The sequence below is a fragment of the Pseudorca crassidens genome, chromosome 2 (genome assembly GCF_039906515.1).
Source record: "Pseudorca crassidens isolate mPseCra1 chromosome 2, mPseCra1.hap1, whole genome shotgun sequence".
Taxonomy (NCBI): domain Eukaryota; kingdom Metazoa; phylum Chordata; class Mammalia; order Artiodactyla; family Delphinidae; genus Pseudorca; species Pseudorca crassidens.
Genome location: NC_090297.1, coordinates 6,267,943 through 6,295,083, shown reverse-complemented (window position 1 = coordinate 6,295,083; position 27,141 = coordinate 6,267,943). Strand labels below are relative to the sequence as shown.

The 27,141-nt window shown below is 46.0% G+C and overlaps 2 protein-coding genes and 1 long non-coding RNA gene across 7 annotated transcripts in view; 1 reads left to right on the top strand and 2 right to left on the bottom strand.

Moving 5' to 3' along the window:
- The window catches only part of RERE (arginine-glutamic acid dipeptide repeats), a 426,633-nt gene that overhangs the window by 353,815 nt on the left and 45,677 nt on the right, over window positions 1–27,141 (top strand). For all 5 annotated transcript variants that reach the window (XM_067719197.1, XM_067719188.1, XM_067719170.1 and 2 more), the window contains one exon: window positions 11,350–11,430. In XM_067719197.1, the coding sequence (XP_067575298.1) occupies window positions 11,350–11,430 (81 nt within the window). The remainder of the gene's footprint in view (window positions 1–11,349; window positions 11,431–27,141) is intronic.
- Window positions 3,314–11,440, bottom strand: LOC137214859 (uncharacterized). Its single transcript, XM_067719218.1, has 2 exons — window positions 10,592–11,440; window positions 3,314–4,194 (listed from the first exon to the last, which is right to left on the bottom strand). The coding sequence occupies exons 1-2, from the start codon at window positions 11,325–11,327 to the stop codon at window positions 4,142–4,144; spliced, it is 789 nt and encodes a 262-aa protein (XP_067575319.1). The 5' UTR covers window positions 11,328–11,440; the 3' UTR covers window positions 3,314–4,141.
- LOC137214873 (uncharacterized) lies at window positions 5,055–10,273 on the bottom strand. Its single transcript, XR_010939041.1, has 2 exons — window positions 9,488–10,273; window positions 5,055–8,857 (listed from the first exon to the last, which is right to left on the bottom strand). It is a non-coding gene; the product is annotated as an uncharacterized lncRNA (long non-coding RNA).

The window sequence follows — 27,141 nt, the reverse complement described above, 5'->3', positions numbered from 1 at the left end:
CCACAGGCTGAGTAGGAGAAAGGCAACGTAAAATATTTCATTACTGATTTGTATATTGATTACACATTGAAATGATGATATTTTGGATGTATTAATGTGCTACTGATGTTCATCTTACCTCTTTTTAAAATATGGCTACTGGAAGATGGAAGTTACCTACTTGGCTCACGTTTGTGGCTCACATTCAGTTTTTATTGGGCGGCCATTGACCTAAACACCTTGCATTATAATTTTTGCGAAAGGCCTCCCACTAAAGAGTTCTACTTCTTTGTTGTCTTGTAACTTATAGACAAGCCACATTTCTTTTTCAGTTTATTCCCTGTTCCTTCTGTGCCAACACCTACTTTGTTAAAGAAGCTGAACTTTTTAGTGACTTAATTATGAGCCACTTGACCAAGAACATTTACGTGGGGACTACAGTGCTATCACAGGGAGAGAAGGTGCCTCTTATGTCCGTTTGGCTTCGTTATTAGTGTTGGGTTATTTTTAATTTGGGTGTAGCTGGGCAGCCATAATTGGCAAGAGGTATTTAGCTGGCGGGATTTCTACATCTGCTAACGCTTGCTGCTTAACTAGCCAGTTCTCATTTGACTTGAAAGTGCATTGAAGCGTGCTGCTCCGATATTCACCCTGTGGCAATGCTGTGTTAGGCCTGCAGTAATGAAAGGACTTCAGCTACTCAGCATAATCATCTAGACTCAGAGGGTCACATAGACAGAGATGTATAGGATGGCTCAGTGGCCTTTGCTAGTGGGCAAAGTTGCTGTGTAAACCATCCAACATAAGGTCATTTTCCTGTTGGGCATGTGGTCTTTGAAAAATGGAGTGACTTTTTTTTTATGTTTGCGACCACCTGGGAAGGGTTTTGCGCACAGGTGTGTTGAAAAAGGAAATTGTGGGCTTCACTCTGGGTGGTGAGCCGGCATCAGGGAGTGGACTAGCGTGGTGTCTCTAGTGAGACTTGTATGTTTGAACGGACAGGAAAGGTGGTGTTGAATCATTCTGTAGGTAGTAATTAGAGAGTCAGAAACTTAGCACTGAGCATAGGTCAGGAGACCTTGAGTCAAGCTGCAGGGCCAATGGCTGGGAAATAAACAGCACTGTAAGAAGGCCAAGCCAGTTCACCTCCCAGATACATTCATTTTTTCATTCAGCCAGTGATAGTGGTCACCTGCTCTGTGTGTCAAGGGCTGTTCTAGGTGCTGGGGATTCCCTCGTGTACTCAGTATCGTACATAGCATGTCATGTCATGTCATGTCAGGGCAACAAGAGCTCAGTGTTAACATAGAGCAGGGGAAGGTTACAGAGAGTGATAGGGCCTGCGGATTGTCTGAGGAAGTCTAATTGGAAGATGGTTTACTGGTTGATTTAATTAATAGTTGACTAACATTGAGGTTAAAGGTTTTAGTAATGAATCTTGTATTGGTTTCCTGTTGCCGCATAACAGATTACTCCCAACAATAAAGATCACCTCAACTTAAAACAAGAATGATCATTTGTTATCCTGTTTCTGCAGGACAAGAATTTAGGAATGGCTCAGCTGTGCCTTCTGACTTGGGGTGCTTTCATGAGGCTGCAGTCAGATGGTAGATGGGGTTGGAGTCATCCTGAAGGCTCCTTCACTTGCGAGTCCAGGCTAGGAAAACTCAAATGGCGGGGGGCTGCACAGCTGGAGCTTCTGAGGCATCTCTCTCTCTCTCTCTCCGCCTCCCTAGGTGGTCTCCCCAGCATGGTGACTTCTGGATAACCGTACTTCTTAATGTGGTGGCTCAGGGCTCCAAAGACACATGTCCAGAGAAGGAGAGCCAAGCAGAAGCTCTGTTACCTTTTATGCATGCCCCAGCCTCAAGCTACCAGTGCCACTTGTGCCCTGTTGGTCAGGATAGTTACAAAGATCCACCCAGGCTCCAGGGCAGGGAACAGAGACCCACATCTCAGTGGAGTGTCTTCATCACACTGTAGGAGCAGCATGTAGGATGGGATGGAAATAAGAGTCTGTCACAAATACAAAGCTTTTGTGGGTATGTGTGTTTGTTTGTTTTGTTTTAAATAATGTATGATCCTTGCCTGAAAAGTGAGAGCTTTGACCAGCTTAGATGTTCTAAAGCTTCCTTCCGACTCTAACATTCTCGGATTCTACTATTATTACAGACATGGCAGGGAGGGAGTGTTGAGCTGACGACTGCCTAGCTTTTGTAGACATTTCTGGAGCACGTCAGCAGAGCCAGCTGGGGGTAGGATGACTGCTGGACTCTTCTTGCTGGCCTCAAACACCTTAGGACCTGGCACTTGAGTCACCCTTTGTGTTTCTATAGCTAATCTTTGGTGGAGGGATGGGGCAGAGGCAGGGGGGATAAAACGGTGATGAGACAAGGAGCTGTCTGTTGTCACAATGCTCGTGAATTGAGGAAGGTAGAAGAATCAGGGCAGGATCATACCTACCTACCTACCTCCCCCAATTCTCATTCTCATATTCTTTGGCCTGTGGAAGATTGGAAAGTAAAGGAACCAGGAAAAAGAGCTCTTTGGTATTATTCCTCCATGACAGCTGAATATTTGGAATCTGCTGTATTTGACCCTAGAGAGGACTTCTCTTAGAAATGGACAGGCTTGTATTTGGGCTTCTGTTCTGAGGACCATCAAATCTTTTGGGATGAGGGGGGGGAAACGGGTCTTTTTTGCAAAACCTAGGATTTATTTAATGTTAAAGGTATCTTAGACAGATCTTCTGCATTTCCAGGTAAGACAGTTGATAAAACATATCATGCATTAACAGGGTCTCTTTTTGGAAAGAGTTTAGCCACCCTCCTGTCTCTGTGTAGGAGAGAGGCCACCTGCCTGACTGCAGCTCCCAGTGATGGAGAACTAGGCATCCACTGTTGAGGCTTTATGGATAGATGAGAGAAAGCCCGCCACTCCTTTTGCATACGGAAGCCCGGAGGAGGCCTAGTGACCTATACAAGGGTGTCGTTATTTGGTGGCAGAGCCATGCACTCCAAGCCAAGTGTTTCTGTGGGAAAAATTTTAACATGGACATACAGCATACAGTCTCTGGCACTTTTGCTTCAAAGAGCAAGTGTGTATATGTTTATACCTAAAATTTCCTTTAGAGGTTTTCTGGTTTTTTTTTTTAAGACAGATAATACCCTTTAATTCCTCTGATACGTATAGATACAAGAGAAAGTTTTCTGCACCTGGATTCCAAGCAATTAATCCTATTTCGAAATCTCATCTCTCTACTTCTCCACCCTTCCTGATTAGCTATGGATTGGGGCAGGATATTTAATTTACCTAAACTTCCAGATTCTCCACCTGTAGCACGGACCCAGTGACACCTACGTTGGAGAGTGTATTGAGGAGCCTTGAGGAGGATGTGGTCTGGGACGCAGCAGTATCCATGTTGCGACTGTGACGTCCTGAGACAATGGAAGATGTTACTCTGGATAGAAAGCGTAGGACAAGTCTGAGCTAGGGAAAATGTCAGGTCTCAGAGAGACTTGAGAACAATCAGTAAAAATGTGATTGTTATTTTATTTTATTTTAAAAATTTATTTATTTTTGGCTGCGTTGGGTCTTCGTTTCTGTGCGAGGGCTTTCTCTAGTCGTGGCGAGCGGGGGCCACTCCTCATCGCGGTACACGGGCCTCTCACTGCCGCAGCCTCTCCTGTTGTGGAGCACAGGCTCCAGACGTGCAGGCTCAGTAGTTGTGGCTCACGGGCCTAGTTGCTCCATGACATGTGGGACCCTCCCAGACCAGGGCTCGAACCCATGTCCCCTGCATTGGCAGGCAGACCCTCAACCACTGCGCCACCAGGGAAGCCCTGTGGTTATTATTTTAAATTGTGATCCTATTTGCTATTTTTAAACTATAACTAGTTGAATGGAACTTAACTATTAACTAGTTATTCTGGAATACTGCTAGTAAATTCAACGTGTACTTACGAAGTAGAGTCAACAAGAAATTAGGAGCAACATACCAGAAATCTCGGAGATGCCCACCACGGCTTGCTGGCCTGTCTCCTCTCAGACGCACTGCTTCCGCTGCTGTTTATTGAAAACGTCATGCTTTACTTGGGTCGTCCTTTCGTTGATGTGTTAAATATTTTAAATCAAAACCCAAATGATACTTTTCAAAGCAGTATCAATAGTGTATCTCTAGCCGGAAGCGTGTTTTCGATATGGGGTGATGGGAATCTGTAACAAACAGGATTATATGGATGAAATGCAATAGGTTCTCATCTGGTGGTTGCTCAGTGAGAGCCACTGTTGAGTGAACAGGTAGGAGTCCTGGAATACAGATGTCTGGAAAGGCGTTTACTTCTTCTGCTTGGCATCGGTCTTCTCTTTTTTCTCCCTACCCCTCATTAACATAGGCCCACATTTAGGAAGCGTCTTCAGTTTTCTGCTGCTGCTGCTTCTCTACACCTTCAGAAGACCAGTGGACAATTCCTCTTACTCTCTGCCTGGCTTGTGGGCTTACACTTTTGTCTCTCCACTGGGGGCAACTGTGGTTTGCTTACTTGCAGATCTGCCTGTTCTTCAGTCCCCTGAGAAGCAGCAAGTCATTAACATAAAATTTTGTGCGGAAAACAGGGTAGAGCAGGAGCCATTTTCACAGTGGGACTCACCTTAATACCTGCAGTGTTTTCCAAACAGTTATGTAAGAGGACTGAGTAAGAGTCGCTTTTCAGAAGTCCTGGTGAGTTTCTGACTGTGATACACTAGTTAAAATTCACCAGAGGGAGTTAATTTTGAAAGCTCTCAGCCAGGGGTTAATGCAGAGTTATCTTTTAGCCCTTTTTGCAGCATTGCCCCTCTCCCCTGGCTCCTCTCCTCTTCTGTAGACACAGGTCATATCCAGCACTTGAGATGAGCAGCATTGGGAGTTTCACGTGCACACGAGGGAGATAAGTGCACCTTAGTCTTTGGCCTCATCTACCCAGTACTCCTCTGGGTGCAATCCAATTTGATATTAAGAGTAATCTTTTTTGAGATAGGTAGGGCAGGTATTTTATGGCCAGTTTAAAAGATGAACAAACCGAGACAAGAATAAATTAAGTTTCGAGAATATGGCCTTTATCTGTCCATTCGTAGACCTTTGAGAAACACTTAAAATCTTGAAATGCAAACGCAGGCAGCAGGTGCCCATCGTAGCCCTGATCCACACACTCTCCTCAACTCCATTTTTAGCCTTCACCCCATCCCTGAAGTTCCCTGACTGTTTACATTTGTCAGTCTTGACCCTCCCACCCTGGTTCAAGGATTTGGTGACACGTGGTTAGTTTTCCCATCTGTAAAATGGAGATATTAGTAGCCCCTGCCTTGTAAGGTTATTGCGGTGCTTCAGTGAGTCAGTTGGTGTAGAGCCCCTAGGAGAGTGCCCGCCATGGGAGTACTGCTCAGTGCTGGCTGCTTTTACGGTTGAATAGGTGGTGCCTCCCTGCCTTTCTCTCATCCCGACACAGGACAGTGAAGCTGCTTGCCCCAGGCCAACCCTGGTCCACCCCTTCCCCCCACCCGGTGGGAGACAGTCAGTGTCTGGGCAGCCGGTGAGGCCGTCATCGCCCATGGCCACAGGGCTTGGGAGGCTCTGAGCTGGGGCAGGCTCAGCAATAATGAGCGGAACTTTTGAACTTGTTACTTTATCATAAGAGAGAATGTTATCGCATTTTCACCCAATTACGTTTATCCCTATTACGTATCTCCCGTTTCAAAAGTGGCTGTGTCTAAACAGCCATGTCAGAATTACTCTGTGGAACAGAGAAGCAGACCAGATCCTAGGACTTCTGAGTTTGAATCTCACATTCTTTCCATTCTACCAAAAATGAGAAATAGAGCTCTCCAGATTCTACTCAGACCCAAATTTAACAGCAAGTACTGTGTTCAGGTAACTCACTTTTTTTAAAGCCAAGAATTAAATGTTCTCTACCAGGAACTTATAGGTAGATAACTTCTGATGGTGACATGAAGTTTCAGCTCAGTAATAGAAAAAACTATAGCAATGTGTCTAAAACCTGGGGAGTAATTATGTAACATGATTATCACTACAATGGCAATCATTTTACAGTGTATAAACGTATCAGATTAACATGTTGTGTACCTTGTAACACAGTGTTGTATGTCAAAATATATTTCAGTAGATAAAATCAAAATTGGAGCGCAATCACAAACTAAGTTGTAAAACAAAGCAAAGAACAGTCTCCTTGCCATTAATAAATCTGTATGTATATTTGGGTCTCATCTGGCTATGACGATTGAGAAATAGAAGAGGACTTGTCTTCTGCTCCCAAAAAACACACAGGTTGATTGAAAACAAAGAGCACCAGAGAAAACAGTGCCAACACCCGGGGAACCTCAGCTCACGGCTCTGAGAGTGGCCAGACTGCAAGCCTGCGGAGCGTAAGAAGCAGGGCTGCCCGGCACTCGGAGCAGCGGCCCAGCCACAGCTCCCGCCTCGGGAAGGAGCAGCCTTCTTTCTCCTGCACCCTTGGCATCTTAGCAGTCTAACGTCTATACACCATCAGGGACAGAACAGCTAAGGGACAGAGACATAATTCATGAGGCCTTGAATCTCAGCACTGGAAATGCTGAATTTCAGCTCAACTGCTAGAATGCTATTAAGAAACAGACCGCGTCTGTGAACTTTCGTTTAGAAGCTTCCAGTACCTGTCTGTCTGTGAGTCGATAGTGTTAATTATGAAATTAAAGTCTTAAAAAAAGTCAGGGTCTTCATTTGCAGAGAGATGAATGAATTGAGGGAAGGGAGACCACAGCCTCAGTAACCTATTTAACATACTGACCTATTCTAATCATTGGCCACTCTCAGTGGGTTGGCTTTGTTTCGATTTTAAAGGCTACTCTACATTTCTGGTAAACCACAAGGTAAAGGCTGGTCTCTGAGAAGCAGATGTTTTGCCAGTTTGAGGCCTTGTGGCTTTCCATAGAGAAGTAACAGTACAGGCCACATGAAGCTTTTACTTCCTTTTTTTAAAAAAGTAGGGCCAGTGGTGCTTTGCACTTGATAGCATAGTCATTGATATACACTGACAGCAGTGGTTTGTGTTCACCATCAGATGTCAAATCCATATTTCTGGAAGTAGTTAGTTTGAAATGTCTGTGAGACAAGTGTTCCCAAATGGGCTTGGACCATAGATTTAGCCTTAGAAATAGTAGTGAGAATCTTGGATGGTATTTAGAGCCATGGGAGCAGTGGAAATCAATTGGGAGGGAGTTTGTGGGGAGCAGAAAACCTAGAACAAAGCCTTGGGGAGACTCAGAGGTGGAGGAGAGAATTAAGCCACCAGGTGATATGAGAAAAATCAGCAGAGTTTGGTGTCATGGAGCCGGTAAGATCAACTTTGTTATCAGAGTTCAAAATGGACCCTTTGGCATTTAACAGTCTATTTCCACTGTGACCACCCTAGCCCAGGCTCTTGTCATCTCATGGTTTGTTTCATCTGTGTATCACAGACTTGGGAGCTCCAGCTGCCTAATGCTATAGGGAGGCAAGGTGGTATAAGATACAATTCCTGTCTTTTCAGAGCTCATAGACACTATGAGTACATAAGGCCTTTTACAAATAAATAAATGCGAAGTGAATGGGGATGGGGACGGTCAGGGAAGTCTCATTTTGGGGTGGGAGGGATTTGAGCTTGAGTTTGAGGTGAACTGGAGGTAGGCTGTGGAGAGAAGTATTAAAGGTACCCCAGAGTCGGAAGTTCAGACAGAGGTGGTAGCATGGACCAGTTGGCATTACTGGACATCTGTTTGGAAAGGTAGGCCAGGACAGGATCCTGGTGCGCCTTGCATGCAGGGCTAAGGGTTAAACACCACCTGAAGAGGTCAAAGAGCTATTCTTAGGTAGGGCCTGGGGGCAAGATGGTGTAGGACTCATGATGAAATCCGTGGTTTTGAAAAGTTCCTCAGCAGAGGCTTGTAAATGGCTGGACGAGGGAGATGGGTTAGGAAGCTGGCTAGTAGGAAGGAAGGGTGAGGGTTTGGCCTGCGACTACTGCTGGAATGAGCGGGAAAGGAAGGCACTGAAAGACCTTTCTTAGGAAGAATACTGAAGAGTTGATTTGATTTGGAGGGGCAGATGGAAAGGGCAGAGTCGCAGATCATGGGACCATGACTGAAATTGCTGACCTCCGTAGACTCTTGGCCCACTTCACCGAGACTGTGGCAGTAGTGCTGCAGGGCATGGATTTTGGAGCCCGGGTTTGAATTCTGCCTTGACCGCTGAGGAGTTGGGTGACCTTGGTCTGGTTACTTAACCCACGGTGCCTCAGCTTCCTTGTCAGTAAAATGGAGATAATAGCAGTACTTCCTTTTAGGTTGTGAGGACTTTGAGGCTCCTGACATATAGTAGGTACTTCATAACTGTTGAATGGATGCTGTTCAGAGGATTATAACAAGTGGAGGAATCAGCGTCTGAACTCACGTTTGCAGAACTCTCCCACATTACCCTGCTCTTCCAGGTTCAGCCTTTCTCAGGTGCTCCTTCACTGGGCCGGCCTCTCCCAGTGAACCTGTTGTGTGTCCTCACACATGCATGGCCCTGCCATTCCACCATCTGACTCACGCCAGAGCCCACCTCTGCTTTGTATAGTATACTCTCCCTGTCTGATTGCCACTTCCTATTCTCTGCCTCTGTCTTTCCTGGAGGGCCTTCCCACTCCTCCACACCTGCAGATGCTGTCTGCTCTTCTCGATCTGCTTCCGTGAAGGCATTCTGAACAACAGTCCATCCCTCTTCTCGGCTCCCTTGCAGCACTGGTGAGCTGCCCTTCACTACTTCATGCTTGGCCGACCTAAGTCTCAGATTGTTCTGTAATCACCTCACACACATTTATCTTACCTGCAAAAAATGAATCCGTTTTAATAAAGGTCCATGGCTACCTTTTTTGTTGTTGTTATTTTTAAAATTCCTCCCAGTGTTAGGTGCTCACTAAATACTTAACTTCTTAACGAGTAGATTAAGAAGCATTAATTCTGAAGGCTGAGGTTGGGCTCCGGTCATCCTCATCTCACACCTGGGCTCCCTCTCTAGCCTTTTTAACTGCATTGCAGCCAGTCTGTCCCTAATGCACGCCGAGGGCCACACTGCCACCAGAGCAGTCTCTGTGCCGTCTTTTCATGGAACGCTCTTGCTTACACTTCTCCGCTGGCCTACAGCTAGGAGCAGAACTCTTCAGCCTGGCCTGGAAGGTTCTTTGCAACCTGACCCTCTCCCCACCTCTTCAATCTTACCTGCTGGGACTCCACTCCGTACACCCTGCCCTCCTCGCAGTTCCCAGGGTGATCTGTGTGCCCTTCCTGGCTGACCCCTCTGCCTGGAGCCCTGCTGAGCCCACCTGACAGGCTCATGCTCCCCCTTGTCTCGCCCCTACGACGGCAGCAGAGTAAGTTGCTTCCTCCTCCTGACCCCACCTCCCGCCCTTTGTTCCTCTGCTGCTTTTGGTTGGGGCCCAGAGATTGATCTGTTTACCCTGTTTGCCAGGCCTGCTCCTTGAGGGCAGGGCAGTCTCGTTCCTCTCCACATCCCGGTGGAGATGTGAAGATGTGGAGGTGCTCTGCACGCAGCCCGGGATGCGTGCTGAGCATGTAAATGATACTTTTTTCAGGTAACGAGGGTCACTCTGCTTCAGACTAGAGCAGAGCTTGCTTCTTTCTTGTGCCTTGCCAGATTTTTCCTTTTGAACTATACGAATTATGTTGAAAACTGACAGTGATGAGTCATATCTTAGAAAGGGGTGAAATCTGAAAATGCAGAGCCTCCAGGAATGGAGTAGGAGGTTGCAGATCGGTCTTCCCGGCCAAGTCTGGCTCTTCACTGAATTCGCCCGGCTGGTCTCAACCGCGGGGAGTGGGAGGGACTCCCCTCCCGGTGGGCAGGTGATTTATTGGCTGGGAAGCTTCCGCGGTGATTTAGTTGTGAAACGGCGCCCTGCGAGGTGCCGGCTGAGGCCTGGGCCGGGCGGGAGCGGCCGCCCACAATCCCGGGCCGGAGGGACCTCGGGGGTCGTCGGGGCCAGCCCCCCCCGCTTCGCAGCCCGGGTGCGGCGGGCGTGCGCTGCTGACTCTGCCCGCCCGGGGGGAGGTCCGGAGACGGAGCAGCCCGGGGAGGGCCCCAGCCCGGAGCCAGCCCCGCGGGCGCCCTCCGCTCGCGCCCGCCGCGGCGGGGAGGAAGTTTCCGTGCTCCGCCGCCCGGGTCGACTCCCGCTGTTCGGAAGAAGGAAACCGAGGTACCGGGCCGGGGTCCCGCGCGGGGCCTCGGGGCGGAGGCCGCAGCCGGGCCGGCGGGCGGCGCGGCGATCCAGGCCGCCTTTTGCAGCCGCCCGCGGCCGCGCTGGGCTCTGCGCGCCGCTCCGGCCTCCTCCCCCGGCGGCGGCGGCGGCGGCGGCGGCGGCCGCCCCAGCCCCGCGCCCCGCGCCGCGCGGCCCCGCCGCGGTCACACGCCGAGCCGCCCGGCCGCCTCCGCCCTGCGCTTTGTGGAGCCGGAGCCCGAGCCCGAACCCGAGCGCGAGCCGAGTGACAGGCGCGGCCTCCCGCCACCCGGACCCTGAGTGCGGCCCGCGGCGGCCCCGCGTACCTGTGGCTGCCGGCGGTCGGCCGCGCGGGCCCCGACTTCGCGGGCCGAGGTGGGGTCCGGGGATCCGGCAGTGGCCCCGCTGTGGCGGGGAGGGGCTGCCCAGGAGGAATGGGACAAAGTGAAAGTCCCCGGGGTGCCGAGGGAACGGGGACGGGGAGGGGCCGGGAAGGAGGAGGGGTGCTGGTGTTTGGGTGCCTGGTGCCCCGGGGCGGCTCTTGCGGCCGGCGTGGCGGGGCACGCAGGCCGGCCGGGGTTCGGGCCCGGTGGATTGCCGCGGTGCTGCTGCCGTCCTGGTGAATTCCCCGGACGAGCGAAAGGCCTTTGAAGCCTCCAGGGTGCCCTTCTGGAGAAAAGTCTCCAGCTTTGCTCCCGTTCCCCTCTTCTGCTCGGCACTTTGGGAAGCTTCGTTCTCAGGTGGGGACCAGTTGTGCTGTTTTATTGATGGAAGCACGGAGCGTATGTGTTGTTTATACCTCCGTGGACCGATGCAGAGACCGGAGGCAGCGAAGGCACAGACGGCTGCTTGCCTCAGACACGGGACGTCCTCCTCAGCCTGTCCGAGTGCGGGACTGGGGATCTGACGGAGGCTGTCTGGGCGCGGGTCCCGGCTGTGCTGCTGAAATATTCCCCCAGCCGTGTCGACGTTCCCTAGCTCGGACTTCTTTGGGGTTGTTATTCTGCTGATTGCAGAGATCTTTGCTGACATCCTGTGTTGTTTTTGGCTTTTACATCCCATTTGTTGTTTCTTTTTATCACAGAAACGCTTCGTTAAGGGGCTCAGGCAGTACGGCAAGAACTTCTTCCGAATTCGAAAGGAGCTGCTTCCCAATAAGGAAACAGTGAGTACAATTGGACTTTATGTAACTTGATTTTTTCCTCTTCGCTCCTGCTGCTTCTCCGCACTTGATCTTGTGAAATGCTTTCCTTTAACCCTGTGTTGTGCTGGCCTCTAGGATTCTATTAATTTTACTTCCTTCACCTTTAGTTTTAGCTCAGGATTCTAGATGGTAAAGTGACTGATTATGCTTATCCCCAAGAAAGTGGATTTCAGAACAGAAGAGTCTTTGGCAAGAGAGGTTGGGGGGGGCGGGGAGTCTGGGGTGTTGGGGAGTTAACATCTAATTTTAAATACAGTGGGTGAAATAGAAAATATCATTTATCGCTAGTTTGGATTTGGTTATTGACAAAAGTCATCAACAAACAATAGAGCTAAGAGGTTTGTAGCTCAATATACTTTAAATTCTCTGGGGACTTTTATTTTTTTTAATGTTGCTATGTTTTGAAGAGTAGTTGTACCTAATTTTCCAGCCCTAAAAGTTTGCACTTTTTATTGGACAGATACACAAGGATCCCTGTAAGTTGCTTGAAATGAGGTTTTTAAAAATTCCTTTGATATTTCACAAAGCTGAGAATCAGGTCTGATGAACGCTCTTGTTAAACTTGGGGTAGGTGGGTTTGCTAAGGAGGCTTGGGAGTGAAGTTATGTAAAGAGAATGCTAGCAGGAGATTCATTCAGTCTTACCTGAATGTGCCTCTGGTTTCCTACAGGTGGCATTGGAGGAGGGTGGGGAAAGTCCTCCCTGCGGCTAGGCCAAGGAATAGGGGAGACGGGGCTTGGGGGGGTGGGGGGGGGTGGAGTAGGCCAGCCACTTACCAGTGCCTGTGGCCCAAGTACTACAGAAGTGCACTTCAGGACTTGGGGATGGGAGGGGAATATTTAGACATCGAGTGCTGCTTCCCCCACCCCAGGTTTTGGGAGTGGATGGAGGAGAATATCCATGAAGAATACCCATGACAAAAGCTGATGGGTTGGTTTGGGTTTTGGTTTTCTAATTGGGTATTGGGTATTGTTTATTGATTTCCTCTTATTCAATTTTGGTTCTTTTATTCAGGTTTTTTTTTTTTTTAAACCGTTTCTGGACACGTTTTCTGTACAGCACCTTATAAACAGACCTCATAATAGGGGAGAAGCGTTCTGAGATTTCAAGTATAGCCTCATATAAATTGGTGGTTTGCATTAATCAATCATAATTAGATTAAGTTTTCAGTATTTATTATACATGTAAATATGCTGAGCTGGGTCATTTTGAGGATAGTTGAAAAAAAAAAGCTTGTTTATGGACATTAAACTAAAATATATTATCACTCTATATAATCAAGTGACTTTTTGCTCTTTCCAGAACAGAGTGGTAAGAGGTATTTAATGTGGAGCAATGAAAGAAATACTTTTTACGTTTTCTGAGGATTTCAGTTATTTGAAGTAAAAACTAAAAAGGCTTTACCCTGTAAAGTATAGGAATTTTGGTTTGGCCCAGTTGGAGTGAAAATGAGAGAGATCTTTGAGTTGATTTGAGCTGATGTGAGGGGCCAGATTATAACCTCTCAACTCAATTTTCTCTCTCCCTGTGCTCTGCTAAAAGTTGCAAAACATGAAGAATTTGATACAAGATATCCCTCTACAGTTATTTTATCTTTCTCTTTTAAAAAGTAAACTTAATAGCAAGATTAAGCACTGAATCTAAAATCTGGTGTCTAACATTTGGAAATGCCAGACGCTTTGCATTTTTATCTCCCCTGTGAAAAGGGATCTGAATAACCTTTAACCTAGGGAATGGTCTTCTAATCTGTTTTTCCTCTTGCTCTTGGTTGTCGATTATTCTTACTGATGATGTCTGACTCAGTAGTAGCCTCTTTTTTTGCCACACAGAAGTTCTCAGTACAGCAACCTTTTGAGCAGGTTCTCTGGTCTTTTCCAGGCGCCTCTTTGCTGAGACGCTTCCCCATCACTTCTCTGCATTCCCTGTTTCCCAGCCATGTGGCTCCAGTCCTCCCATCTCCTCTGGCACCCAGCGGTCTTCCTGTTTCCAGCCTCTTCCTCAGGGCACAGTCATTGGAGCTGATGGGAGAGTTGTTTGCAGCACTGGAGAATTTATTAGGGCTGAACATTGGCTAACTATTCCTAGTGTCCTGCTGTCTTTTGCATGGAATTGGAGGAGGTTGGTAGTAGGATAAATCTGAAGCATTCTAGTCAGCTGGGAGCGGCACTCATATTTTCCTTAGTTATCAACATGGCCAGGCTAATCATTCACAAGTCATACAGAGGGGAGGGCAAAGGTTATTTTTCATTTTTGCTGCAGAAGATGAGAAAATTTGTAGGTACCAGTGTTCTTGGTTCAAAACTTCCTAGGTAGAAATCTTCATACGGTCATGCCTTATAAAAATACACACATATGTGTGTGTGTGTGTGTACACACACACACACACACACACACACACACACACACACAGCAAATCCCGCTAACCTAGATACTTTCCATATTGTCTTCTATTTACCGGAATTATTAACTCATTTCTTTGCTATTCTCAACCAACTTGAAACTTCAGAAGGGTGTCAGCATCCAGAAGAACACGCCTGATTGGGCATGGGTGTGGGGTCAGCAGACTGTGTTCTATTCTTGGCCTTACCAGTAACTATAGTACTTGATGATCTCTTTTAACTGGGAAGTCTTCTTTGAGCTGTTCATTGGCAAGTTCAGGTCAAATCCTGACAGGGTCTAGGAAATTATTTTCTCTAAAATGGTGTGTGTTTGCATGAGAATTTTATTGGTGTTAGAATCTTTATAAAATGTTTGTACATCGTTGGCTGTCGCTGTGCCTGAGACCAAAGTGATGGTTCTTCTCTCCTCTGCCACTTACCTGCCATAGGGCCTTAAGCGGATTATTCAGCCTCCTGTCCTTTAATGTCTGGGTCTGTACAATGGGGTGATCCTTCTACCCCTTAGAAATTTTTTTTAATTTTTAAATTAAATTTAATTTTTTTTATCGGAGTATAATTCTTTACAATGTGTTAGTTTCTGTTGTAGAACAGAGTGAATCAGCTACATGTATACACATATCCCCTCCCGCTTGGGTCTCCCTCCCCCCCTCCAGAATTGTTTTGAGAATTTAAATGAGATACCGTCTATATAAAGAGTGCATAAAAACACTTGAAAATGATTGTTCTTCTTATCCACCCTGAATACTATGTAAAGTAGCTAAATGCTATGAGAAGTACAGAATTATATTCTGCGTGTAAACATATTGAACCTATATAAAAAGAAATTACCTGTTTTTCATTAATCTGTCTTGCAGAAAACCCATTTAATTGAAAAACAGAGTGGGTGGAGGGCACGGCCTAGTCTAAAAGATGGAATTCCTCTGTCTTGAAGCTTTGTTGAGGAGACGCTTACCAGGCCACTGGGTGCCGATGTACGTTCAGAGCTTCCTGGTAGGCACGGATACGGAGAGCTCTCCCAGCTCTTTTGGTTTCTGGTGTTTATTACTCAGGAGCTAAATCTGGCTTTTCTCTGAACACTGCTGCCCACTGAAGTGGGAATAGTGGCTGTGGTTGTGGAAAACCAACTGTTTATAGAGGTTTAGTTGAGTGGGTATTACATGTTAACCTCATGTTACCCAAGAGAATAAGTGCAAGTCAGATAGTTTAGTATCACAGTCGTGCAAATATCCTGTAGTTGATTGTCTTTCTCCCCGTTCTCCCTTCCTCTAGAACTATTTGCCTCCCGCAAATGCTTATAAGATGTATAATTAGTAGTAAAATACGGTAAAGAATTTTTGCTAAGCATCTCAGGTTCCCCTTGGCTGTATGCTTCTTCTCTCTCAAGACACTCTTTGGCCTAAACCACATCAGAATCTTGGGTACATTTGTATAAATCACAGTGAGTGCCCCGTAGCTGAGCTTCTGAGAAAATGATGGGGAACAAGGCTTCTTGGGTTCTGCTTTAAGCACTGCCGCGTAATCTTTGGCTTGATGAATCACATGACCTTTGATGCTAAGGTAATTCCTGAAAAAACAGGAGACCTAATAGTGTTGAATCTTAATTACCAGGAGGGGAATCCATGTTACAAATAACACAAAATCATAGGTGTTCCAAAAATAATTTTTCCTTTGATTTTTACACGTTGTAGTTTTCTTCAAAAACATGAGATGATTACTCAGGTGACAGTGACATATAGTATCTTCTTTCATGCTGAGAACATCTCTTCGTTGTTTGAACCAAAGACTTTTCCGTGTCTGACACTGGGGTGGTTGTCCCTTGAATCCTGGCTGGCCTTTGTGTAAAGCTCTGTCTGCTGGCGCTTGGACAGATCCAGCCAGCATTGCATCGTAGACAGGGAGCATGCACTTAGTGACCTGTCTCAGCGGCAACTAACCTTGGTGAGAAGACAATTTGATCCACCCCGACTTGATAGGGAGAAGAGGTGCCCCTAGAGGATTATTAGCCCCTGGATGGAGCAGGGGGACAGGCACACACTCTTAACTCTCTTTCTCATCTCTTAGTTTTATTTTTGAATACCTAGCCCAACAGAGATGAAGCTCGTGTTATTTGTAAACCCAGTTACTGGTGCCTTAATACTTACTATGCCAGAAATCCATTTTCACCCACTTCCCATTTTCAGAGCTAGTTAAACATGCCATATGGTTCAATTTTAGAAAATTTTGTGTACCACTGAGCGCTGTAATGGTGGGATGTCTATAGAGAGAGCAAGGTGCCACCCGTGCCCTGCAGGGAGCTGGCATTGCAGCAGGGAAGATGAGCCATTTGCAGGCCTGCCATGTTTGCCAGTTTGTGCTTAGGGCCCTGGGAGAGGTCCGGGTCCCACAGAGTGAGCACAGAGCCTGGGGGTTTCTGGAAGGCTAATTGGAGGATGTGGTGTTTGAACTGAGCTTCGAAGGAAGGAAGGAAGGATATAGGCCATGGTTGGGAGGGTGGAAGGAAAGCGACTTTCCAGCTGTTGGAAATATCACGAGCAAAGGCATGGAGAGAGGAAATTGCAAAACGTGCCCGGCAAGTCCATGAGTGCGGTCGGAGAGAAGGCTGCACGAGCTGATGCAGTGGGATTTAGGCCAAGTTTATGGCTTGGAGGTAGACTTGGGGGGACCTTGCTCTCTCTCCAAAGAGTGCGTTTGGGGACCCGTTGAAGTCTTTTGAGAAGAGAGGTGAGAGCATGGGAGGTGAGCATTCTTGAGCAGCACCAACGAGATGGAGACCAGAGAGGAGGTTCTTAATAGTCTAGTAGTAGGACAGAAAGTGGGGAATCGTCAGTGACTTGTGGGAATGGAAGTCTTTTATCTTGACTTTCTCTATTGAAAACGTGTCACTATTTTTTTGTTTTTTTGAATGGGACCGAGGGGCAGCTGTTTTTGATATTTTGAGCTTTTTTAACCTTGGGTGATAGGATGAAAATATTGGAGATTTAAATTTTTGAGAAATAACATGAAAATCAACCACCTTTCTCAGCCATATTTTTGGGAACGAATTCTATTAAGTATATGCATAACTACTGAATGTTAGTTGTTCGTTTCTTCAGGCAAAATATCTTTTGCAGAGAGCATGTTCCCCCATCAAAGAATAACCACTATTGAGACAGGGCTTTAAGACCAGGTAATCAGGGACTTCCCTGGTGGTGCAGTGGTTAAGAATCCGATTGCCTGCCAATGCAGGGGACACGGGCTCGAGCTCTGGGCCGGGAAGATCCCACACGCCGCGGAGCAACTAAGCCCGTGCGCCTCAACTACTGAGCCTGCACTCTAGAGCCCACGAGCCACAACTACTGAAGCCTGTGCGCCTAGAGCCCGTGCTTCACAACAGGAGAAGCCACCACAACAAGAAGCCCGTGCAGCGTAACGAAGAGTAGCCCCCGCTCGCCGCAACCAGAGAAAGCCCGTGCACGACAACGAAGACCCAATGAATAATAAAATAAATATTCCCATTTTCAGAGCTAGTTAAACATGCCATATGGTTCAGTTTTAGAAAATTTTGTGTACCACTGAGCACTGTAATGGTGGGATGTCTATAAAGAGAAGCAAGGTGCCACCTGTGCCCCACAGGGAGCTGGCATTGCAGCAGGGAAGATGAGCCATTTGCAGGCCTGCCATGTTTGCCAGTCAAAAATAAAAATAAATAAATTTTAAAATGATACTTAAAAAAAAGAGACCGAGTAATTGGGATTCTGTTAATATTAAGAGGTTAAAAATGACTCTAGTATTTAATACTAGCGTTCAGCATGAAGCTTTATTTAACTTCAGGTTATAACCTTAGATAAACAAACTTTCTAGCCTCATTAATGCTTAATCTAACGTTACATAACAAAGTGTGAACTTCCTGAATCGGTTGATACTATTGAGGACACAAATGTGTTATAGCCACATAACATACTTGATTTTAAGCCAGAGACCTGGACTGCAAATGCTGTGTATTCTCACCGCTCTCAGTGTGGTCCTCAGACCAGCATTATCGTCATCACCTGGAGCTTGTTAAAATTGCAGCCTCTCAGCCTCCTGTCCATTCCTATTGAAGCAGAATCTGCATTTTAATAAGCTCCCCAGGTGATTGGAATGCAGAGTAAAGTTCAGGAAGCCCTGCTGTTTACACCGATGAAGACTTGCAGATTCTTAATCCTGTGTGTCACATTCATTCTTAAAATAATGTGTTTTTCATTCTGTTAAAGCTGTAAATTGTTTCACTATTAAATAGGGCTTGATTTTGCTTTTCGAAGGGTTACGGAGTATTTCAAACATATAGAAAAGTATCTGGGATTATTTTCATGATCAATAATAGAATTTCCCAATATGGCTTCCCTCTTCCTGTCTTCCATTTTGTCCTAGAAACACAATTGTAACTCATGTCATATTTCCTTTTATTTTTTTTGACCACACCATGCAGCTTGTGGGATCTTAGTTCCCTGACAAGGGATCGAACCCGGGGCCAAAGGCAGTGAAAGCGTGGAAGCCTAACCACTGGACTGCCAGGGAATTCCCGATGTCTCACTTCATATAAAAACTGTTTTCCTCTTTTTCTTTTGACATGCAGCCAAAATATGTGAGTTAGGCTAGCCTAGACCCTACTGAAGTTTCTAATAGAAACTATTTTATTTAAAGGCTGAACTTCGCTTATTAATATGAAGTTTGCATATTTAATACTACAGTGTTTTTAAGTGTTTCTTTCACTGGAACCCCTATACATGAAGAAGAACTGTAAATATTTAGAGAGGTTGGCAAGAAGTGGGTACAAGGACTGACATGTGCCATGCCTCTTCCCTTAATAATTTGTCCTGGGGTAGATGCAGGTACAGTTGGGATTCTCCACTCAAAGCAGAAGTGATTACTCACAGAGACAGGCCCTGCATTTCGGCAGCAAGTGCTGTGATCCTATAGTTCTTCCCATTAAAATGGAGCAGAGCCTTGAGTCTATTCATTCTGAGAGTCTAAACTATGGTTATTTGACTGGGCAGTGGGCCAGTTTTTTGCTTTTGTTTTTGTTTTTTTTGTGGTACGCGGGCCTCTCACTGTTTTGGCCTCTCCCGTATGCCGAGCACAGGCTCCAGACGCACAGGCTCCGCGGCATGTGGGATCTTCCCGGACCGGGGCACGAACCCGCGTCCCCTGCATCGGCAGGCGGACTCTCAACCACTGCGCCACCAGGGAAGCCCAGTGGTCCAGTTTTGACTAGGGTAATCTGAGAGAGAGTGGCTGATTCCCTTGTGTAAGTGAAGCAGTTAAGAAATTTGCATGTAAGAAACTTTTTTGCTGCTGATGTTGGGGGAAAAGGGAGGACTTTAAAAATTAGATGACTTTAAAATTTTTATTTATCTATTTTTAAAGAGTAATTATTTTAAACTTTTTTGGAATCAATTTTATGTGGCATCAGGTTAAACAAATTATATTGAAACTTCCAGAGAGTTAGATGACTTTTTAAACCAAGGGCCTTGGGTATTTGCTGTTCTCAGTGTAAACATCTTAGGCCTGTCCTTGGTCTTATCCTACGTATTAGGACTGGTAGGAATGGCATGAGTGTGCTTTGATTACATGCGCTGTATTACTTGTAGAAACCGTACTCAAATGAAAAACCCCTTGGACTTCAGTGTTATTGAGCACAGTGCTGCTTGTAAGGATGGGTTATTCATTTGCTGTTGGCATTTGCCAACGTATATTTCTTATGATTTGGCTGGATCTTTGTTACCTGGTGACTTTTAAGATGGAGACATTTATGACTTTTAAGCCTAAACAGACTCACTCATTTTATTAGCTAGTAAAAGCAAATGGAAGGTTTGCAATGGTCTTTAAGAAGACTTGCAAGTTGTGATTATAGTCAGTGTGTTTATCTACTTGGAGCTCGTATTTTATATCGTAAGTAGATTTTTGTTTTTTAACCTTAATGAGATCCGTGAACCCATCCTAACTTTGAAAGTCCAGTTTGCTGATGCTTTAAAAAAATAAATCTAGTCTGTTAAAAACTGACATGAAAAATAAGTTTTAAAATGTATCTGAAGTCATAATTCTTGAATAATTGGTTCATTTTAATCTTACTTGAACTTATGCCCTTGAGTAATAGTTAGGAAAAATTAAGAATAAAAATTAATCGTACTGTTTTGAAACATGAAGCAAAGCATTCACCTCGGTCTCATTCACAGCTGCTCACCCGTGGTGGGAAGGACACCCCGCCCCATGAAAAATGTTTTCTGTTGTGTGTAATTTGAAAGCCATTCATTGTATTATGGAAATAGGAAAGGCAAGCCAGAGAAGCCTGTCTTGGGACACCAGAATTCCATTAAGCTCAGTTTTCTTTTTGAGATGTTTAATTTTTAAATTAACTTTCAATGGTAACGGCCTTTGTTATTTTTTTCACTTTGGAGATATAATTCTTCTGTTCAGATCCTTCTTCTGAATCCTCTAAATTGTGGCATCATAATTCTCAGGAATTGGCCTTTGAGGTGATCAAACCATCCTCGCAGTGGGCAAAATTGGGAGTGTTTGGGAAGAACTGTTCTGGGGAACGTTTGGTACCCAAGGCCTGTGCTCTGCGGGGCGCCTGGGATGCGTGAAAGGGGGCTTGCCCTCCTGCAGCTCACAGCCTGGTGAAGGGGCGGTGGCTTTGTGCTCTTCCCTGGAAGATGCCTGAGTTGCAGTCACTGAGGCTATCCTGAGCTCAGGTGTAGGGGTCCTGCTTCGGGTGTGCGTCTGTGAAAGCCACGCGAGCCTCTTTCTCTGTGGACTGGTGGCCATTACACAAAGAGCCCAACTTCTCTCAGTGGAACTGTGTTTTGTTCTGCCCTTTAAAAATTAATATTTTGTTTTAGTCTTGGACTGTAGACTCTGCTTCCCTTTTTCTTTGATGCATTTCTGTTCTGCACATTGACATGCATCTGTGTATGTATATGGAATACATATATGAGGTTCTGGGCAGAAACCTTATTTTAATATCTCTTTATATCACCTTTAGTGCCCTATAATAGGCCCTGACTTAATATTTGTTCAAGATGAAGTGTGTGTGTTCACACATGTGTGAATGATGGGATAGAAATACATTGTGTGTGTATATATGTCTTAAAAGATTAAAACTCAACGTTTTAAAGGACCAGTTGAAGCCTGGCCATCCCAGGCCTTACACCATGTAGTGGACAGGAATCCTTGTTAACTCGTGTCCCCAGATGGTAAGACTGTGACTCTGGGTTCACTGTGCACATTGGACTTTCCGGTTCTGTTCATCATGGGCAGTAAATCAGCTCTACTGTTTGCACAGCAATTCCGTTTTCTAGATTATTTATAAGATTGAAACCCATTGTTTATTTTTCTCAGCAGGTTTATTGAGTGAGTCAAGAATAAAATATTGTCTTAAGCAGTAGAGCAAGCCATTAGCCAATTGCAGCCTCAGAATGGTCACTAGAGTGTGCATGTGTGTGCGCGCGCGTGTGTGTGTCTGCTGGAGGTGAGAGCCAAGTGAGGGTGGGGGAGGTTCAGTGTTGCCAGCTTTGCAAGGTTCCTGTGACTCTTTATGGATTTTTTTTCCTTTTAGTCAGTTAGTGAGTCACCATCATATGCTATTTTATTATCTTGAAAACAGTCTGGAATTTTTATTCTGTGTCTTTGCTGTGTGAGTGAAACACCACTGGGGATGTTCTGAACAATATTAAGCTAAAGTTTTCCTATAATGTTTGGTTATGTGTTTTCAGCTGAGCTGTTGTCTTTTTGTTCCCATGTGCAGGAGTTGGATTTTTCTTGAGTTTGGCAAGAAATGGTGACTTTCATGTATTTGATTATTTTAGAGGGCTGGAAACAGCATAGGTCCAATGCCTCTGGGATTTGGTGATTATTGATTTAGGCATATGCCTCCTGAGATCAGAACCTGGTTCATTTTCCCACAAATGCTCTGCTTGGGAAATGTGTTAATGAGGTACATTGAATGAGTCAGCTTTGCGGCTTAAGTTGTCAAGGGAGGTGTTTAAGTTTTGGAGGGAAAATCTGGATTTGTGGAGTAACTGAATTCAGAAGGAAATCGGCCTGGTGAATCTGTATACATGGCCAGCAGAGAGTAAAGCAAGTAGCAAGTGAACTGGGTAAACTCTGTACACATTCTGCGGAGAGTGGGATAAAAAGCAAGGCAAAGCTTTTTTTGGGGTGGGGGCGGGTGGCGCACAGTGTGGCTTGTGGGATCTTAGTTCCCTATCATGTGACTCAGGAGAAAAGTCCATGTGTTCCTCTGTACCATATTCCGTCTACCAGATGTTTAGGCAGAATAATACAGTGAAAGGACAGAATGCTTCTTATTTAGTCATTTTGTAGTCATATTAAAATGTGCAAGTTTAAAATTAAGAATATGCACCCATTTGTCCCGTATATTTGTCTTAGACTCAGACTAAAGCATACTGTTTTCTTTTGTACTATATTCTGCTCTAATCACTAATTTCCCAAATGCTAAATTGTCTATGAATACTCAACATTGTTATACAATTTTTTTGGAAATCAGTGACTTCTGATATCTAGATAGCAAGAATATAAACAGTTTGTGGTTTATTCTTCATACCAGTTGATCAGCCAGCACTGCCAGTTCACTGAGTATCCGGAGAAGATGAGGGTTGAGTGGGCCTCTGCTCCCTCGGGGGTTGCTCCCACTGTTTCGTTACCGCAGTGTGGGTTGGCGTGAACCCAAGTGCTAACCTGTGCGGTGTGGGCCATGAATGGGGCCTCCTGGAAGATGTGCTGATGATCAGGGCTGGAAGCTGTTTGAAGGATAGGTTTTTTAAATGTTAAAACTTGTTTGAAATGTCTTGCCAGAGAAAATTCTTGAAGTATCCTTGTCTATTGAGGAATTTTCAAAATACCTGAGTTCCTCTGCAGCATCCGTACAGAATGTGCTCTGCTGCTTCTGAGAACCTGGTAACAGTGAACCCATTAAATGTGACCTGGTGGTTTTGGACAGTTGTATTGTTTGAAATGCCCTCCTTTTACTGAGCCGGCATTGGAATCACTTCTTCTGTAGGTCGTCCTGGTAGAGAGAATTGTTGCTGCGACCCTCCCTCTCAGAGGGCTCTCAGATAAGTCAGGGTAGGTGGCACGTTCCCTGCCTGGGCTTCTGGCTTCAGGCTGCGCAAGCACACGTCCGCCCCACACCTTGGGTGGGTCAGCTTCTGGAGCAGAGGGGCTGCCCCCCTCCTCCCCCAGCCCCTCCCCCTCTTCACCCGTCCCCTCCCCCTCCTCCCCTGGGCCACTCCCTCTCCTCCCTGGGCCCCTCCTTCTCACCCCGCAGGCAGGCACAGGAGCTCATTGCTTGGCATGCTTCCTAGAGTAACAAAGTCACACTGCAGGCTTTGTTTGTTCTGTCGAGTTTAGCACGTCTTGAGGTTAGCATCTTTACCCCAGGTCTCATTTCCCACAATGAGAAGGTGTTAACGTTAGGATTTAGTAAAGGACGTTACCCGGTACAGCAGTGCATACTCAGACTAACCGTCAGTGAGGCCATTTGAACACCCAGAGTGGACTTAAGCACTTAAATCTTACTGAGCAGAGATTTCCAGTAACAAACCACAGCATAATCATGCATGAAGCAGTAGGCTTCTCTCTTGTGGGAAAGACCATTAGCTTTAGTCACAGCCCCAGACCCTCCCCAGGAACCTGTTGGCGCTGATCATCTTGGCACCAAACCTGCCCCTCAAGCCCATTCCTACATGTTTTGGTAAACTACGGCTGGAGATCAGATAGCAGTCCTTTAGCAGACAAATGCCTTTATCTGTCTGCTGCTTTTGTTCCAGCCTGCGGTTGCATGTAAAGCTGGAGTTCTTCTCCCCTCCCTCCAGGGAAAAAAGCCTGGAAAGGGACTGTTGACGCATTAAACTGCCCGCCCTGAATTTCAAGGTGAACCGTTGCTCTGGTGCATGCTGTCCGTTCTCCAGGTTGGACTTGCTGCCTTTCACTGGGCCTTTCTCGTCCCCAGACCCCTTCCTCCTCCTTCCAGGTTGGTAGGGAGAGCACCCCAGCAGTGTGGTTCATGGTGAGTGCACCCTGACCAAAGGGTGGCAGCCTCACCTGTTGTAGTAAACTAATCCAGTCTGAGTAGGAAGTCTAGCATTTCGTTCGGTGCTGCATAACAAGAGGGCAAGGTCACAAGGTCTGTCACTCAGCTTCACAACCGCTGTCTTGGATAAACACAGATCCTTAGGTGTCGGGTTGACCATTTCCTGTTCTCAGATGCTGTCCTCCCTCTGCTGGTTTGGTGATGCTTCTTTAAGAAATTTATGCGGCTCGTTGCTGAAGATGACATGGTCTCTTTCCCCAGGCCTTCAGCTGTGTATGTTGCACAGGGAAAACTAGAGAACTCCCTCTGGCTGTGGGAAAATTATTTCAGTTCTTAGACAGGGATGGCCAGGAATAGATGTGATAGAAATTCCTCTGCCTCACATCCCACCCCTAAAATATCACCAGACTGTGTAACGTGTTTGGGGTGCCCCCAAACCGAGCATTTCTCAGTTCGACTTTCTGTTCACTCTTGTTTTCTTTCACTGCCCCCCCTGCCCTCGGCCCAGCCCCCCGCACTCGCAGCGGGAGTCATCTTATAGCACGCATAACCTTTAAGCCAGAAAGAAAGTGCATTGCTTATAACAGAACAGATCTCTTTTCTGCTTTTATTTTGAAGTCCTCCGTGTTGTTTAATGTGGAGGATATTCGCGCTGAAGGCCTGTTCCAAGTAGGCATTCGTACATCCCAGAGGAACTTTTGATTTATTTCCTTAACTCTGCCCTCCTTTCTCTGTGGTTCAGAAACCTTTAATGATCTGTGAAGCTCTGAGACTTCAGTGCAAAACAGTAGTTGGTTTAAGAACCCCTCCCACTATATAAAAGGACTGCCAGTTTCCACATGCTGGGTTTTTGACTCCCTGAAAGGCTGACCTCTCACAAACTTTGGTTCTACAGCCTGGTATCCTGGGTTGGGGCCTTGATAATGCTTTTGTGAAATATTTTTTCCTCCTTCTCTCCCTCTTTGAAAGGTTGTAATGAAAATTCTGGGCTCTTGGCCAGCCTGTGGGATGCGATACAGTAGAAATGTTTCTGGAGCCCTTGGTTACGGCTCAGCTTTGATTAGGGTTACTTCCCGTAAGCTTAATTTTGTCCCTCCCCCCACCCCCACCCCCGCCTACCTTTTTTTATGGCTAAGAAGGTTAACTTTAGCCAAGGTTAAGCATTTTATTGCGCAAGCTGCTGCAGCCTTGGTGTCACCATGCCAGGCTTTTGTGGCAGAAAGAGACAAGGGGGAAACAACTTTTTCCCTCCATGTTTGCGTTTCTTCCTCCCAAGACTGCCTTCTCCTTTTATGCCTGCTTTCACGTGAGCAAGGTCTGTTTCTTCTACTCACGGTGTTCCAGGAAACCGTCGTTCAACTTGTCTTGGGATTTTGTTAAGCTGAAAATCATGGTAGACCTCCCTCTTCGGGGTTTCTGCCAGGTGGAGGGAGGAGCCTCCCAGAGCAGCCGTCAACAGTGCCACTCCTTTGATCCTCCTGTGTTTCTCCATTTCAAAAGAGAGACGTGGTTGCAGCTTTAGTACTCCTGTGACTTTGGATTTATAGCTCTTTTCATCCTTACAAACGAGAACACTTTACAGACATTATTTCATGGTTCCCCCACGCCCCGCGGGGACGCCAGCGATGTTGCACAGGGAGGAAACTGAGGGGCACCAACCCCGGGGAGCCTTGCAGCCAGGCAGCAGGCTCGAGCCACGGGCAGAGCCTCTGTGGTGTGGGTGCTTGCCTTTGGGGCCACGTTTGCTTTTTATAGGAGGAAAGGGAGATTTTATTATCATCGAGATGCTTTATTCACAGTAGGATTCCTTGGCCAACCAGTAGTGATGAAGCATGGGGACGTGTAATCCCTTTGTGTCCGGCCTCTCGGGTGCGCTGGCGCGGGGCACCGCAATAGAAATGCTCTTTGATCGCTGCCCCAGAATCTGCCCAGTCTCTTTCTCTTGGGGAAAAAGTGGCCCTGCTTCCTTCTGGGTTAGGTCCTGGGAGCCTGTCATGAGTTTTGTCACAGCCAGCCCAGCTTCGTCTTTTCTAGCTTCTGCGCTGAGCATGTACAAGTCACCGGACAGAGCTGGCTGCAGTGCGAGCCTGTGCCGAGCTCACTCTGGTCTCCCCCGGACTGCAGACAGCACTGTCCACACTTGAACCCTCAGGATCATGAACCATTGACTTAACAGCTCTGACCAGTGTTGCTCTTGCCCCATTTTGATGAAGTCAGTTTTTGAGGCTTTGGTTTTTGTGTTTAAATCTCTCTGGAGATAATAGAGGGCTGTGTCGGGCATTGGTGGTTCCTTTCATTCCTCCTCCCACACACTCCTGTGAACTCATTCTTGCTAGAGCTGAAAATCTGGCCTAATGTTACAAATGTAAACAATACCTCTTAGATTTTTAAAGAATCTATTTGGACTGAGTGGAATAAAAGTCTCTAACTGTTCTAATTATTCCCAGCTCTTCCTCTTCTCTCTCTCACACACACATACAGACACACAAACATATTTATATATGTGATACTGCAGTTTTTTAAAGTTTCGGTTATTCTGTGCACAGTTCTTTTAAAACCTGTTAGTTTGAATTGATTTCAAACTTAAAAAGAAAAGTTGCAAGGGTAATATAAAAAATTCCCACATATCCTTTACCCAGATTCCCCAAATGTTAACATTTTATTACATTGCTTTCAACTCTCCCTTTTAAAACCTATGTAGGTGTTTTTTTCCCCCCTGAACTGTTTGAGGGTAAGTTGCAGACCTGTTGCCCCTTTCTCCCTGAACAATGCCCTGTGGCACCCTCAGGGTTTGGTGAAAGCTGTATCATTGCCTGCTCCTCTTTAAAAATGCTTACCTGGTTGGCTCAGCCAGAACCCTACTGCTGCAGTAAAAACCTTAATACGTGTAAGTTTATGCTTCGTAAGTGTGTTTTTAGTCATTTTTCCCCCTGAAAACACAGGAGAAAATTAGAATCGCTGATAATTCATCACCAAAAGATGACTGCTCGGTAACATTTTAGTCCATATTTCTAGGCGTAACATATCAGTAAACATTTTAAGTAGAGTAGCCTCATTCTGTTCTGTAACCTTTTTAAACTTAACTGTGATCTTCTACATTAGATGTGTATCTGTATCATCATTTTGACGGTTGTATTTTTGTTTTATTTTATTATTATTATTTTTTTTGGCCACACCATACGGCTCACGGATCTTAGTTCC

Excerpts from the sequence above, each read along its gene's own strand:
- LOC137214859 (XM_067719218.1), bottom strand. The coding sequence starts at position 11,327 with ATGGGATGTAAAAGCCAAAAACAACACAGGATGTCAGCAAAGATCTCT. Across the intron at positions 4,195-10,591 it reads CCGACCGCCGGCAGCCACAG|ATTCCCATCACCCCATATCG; the intron begins GTACGCGGGGCC and ends TGTTTGTTACAG.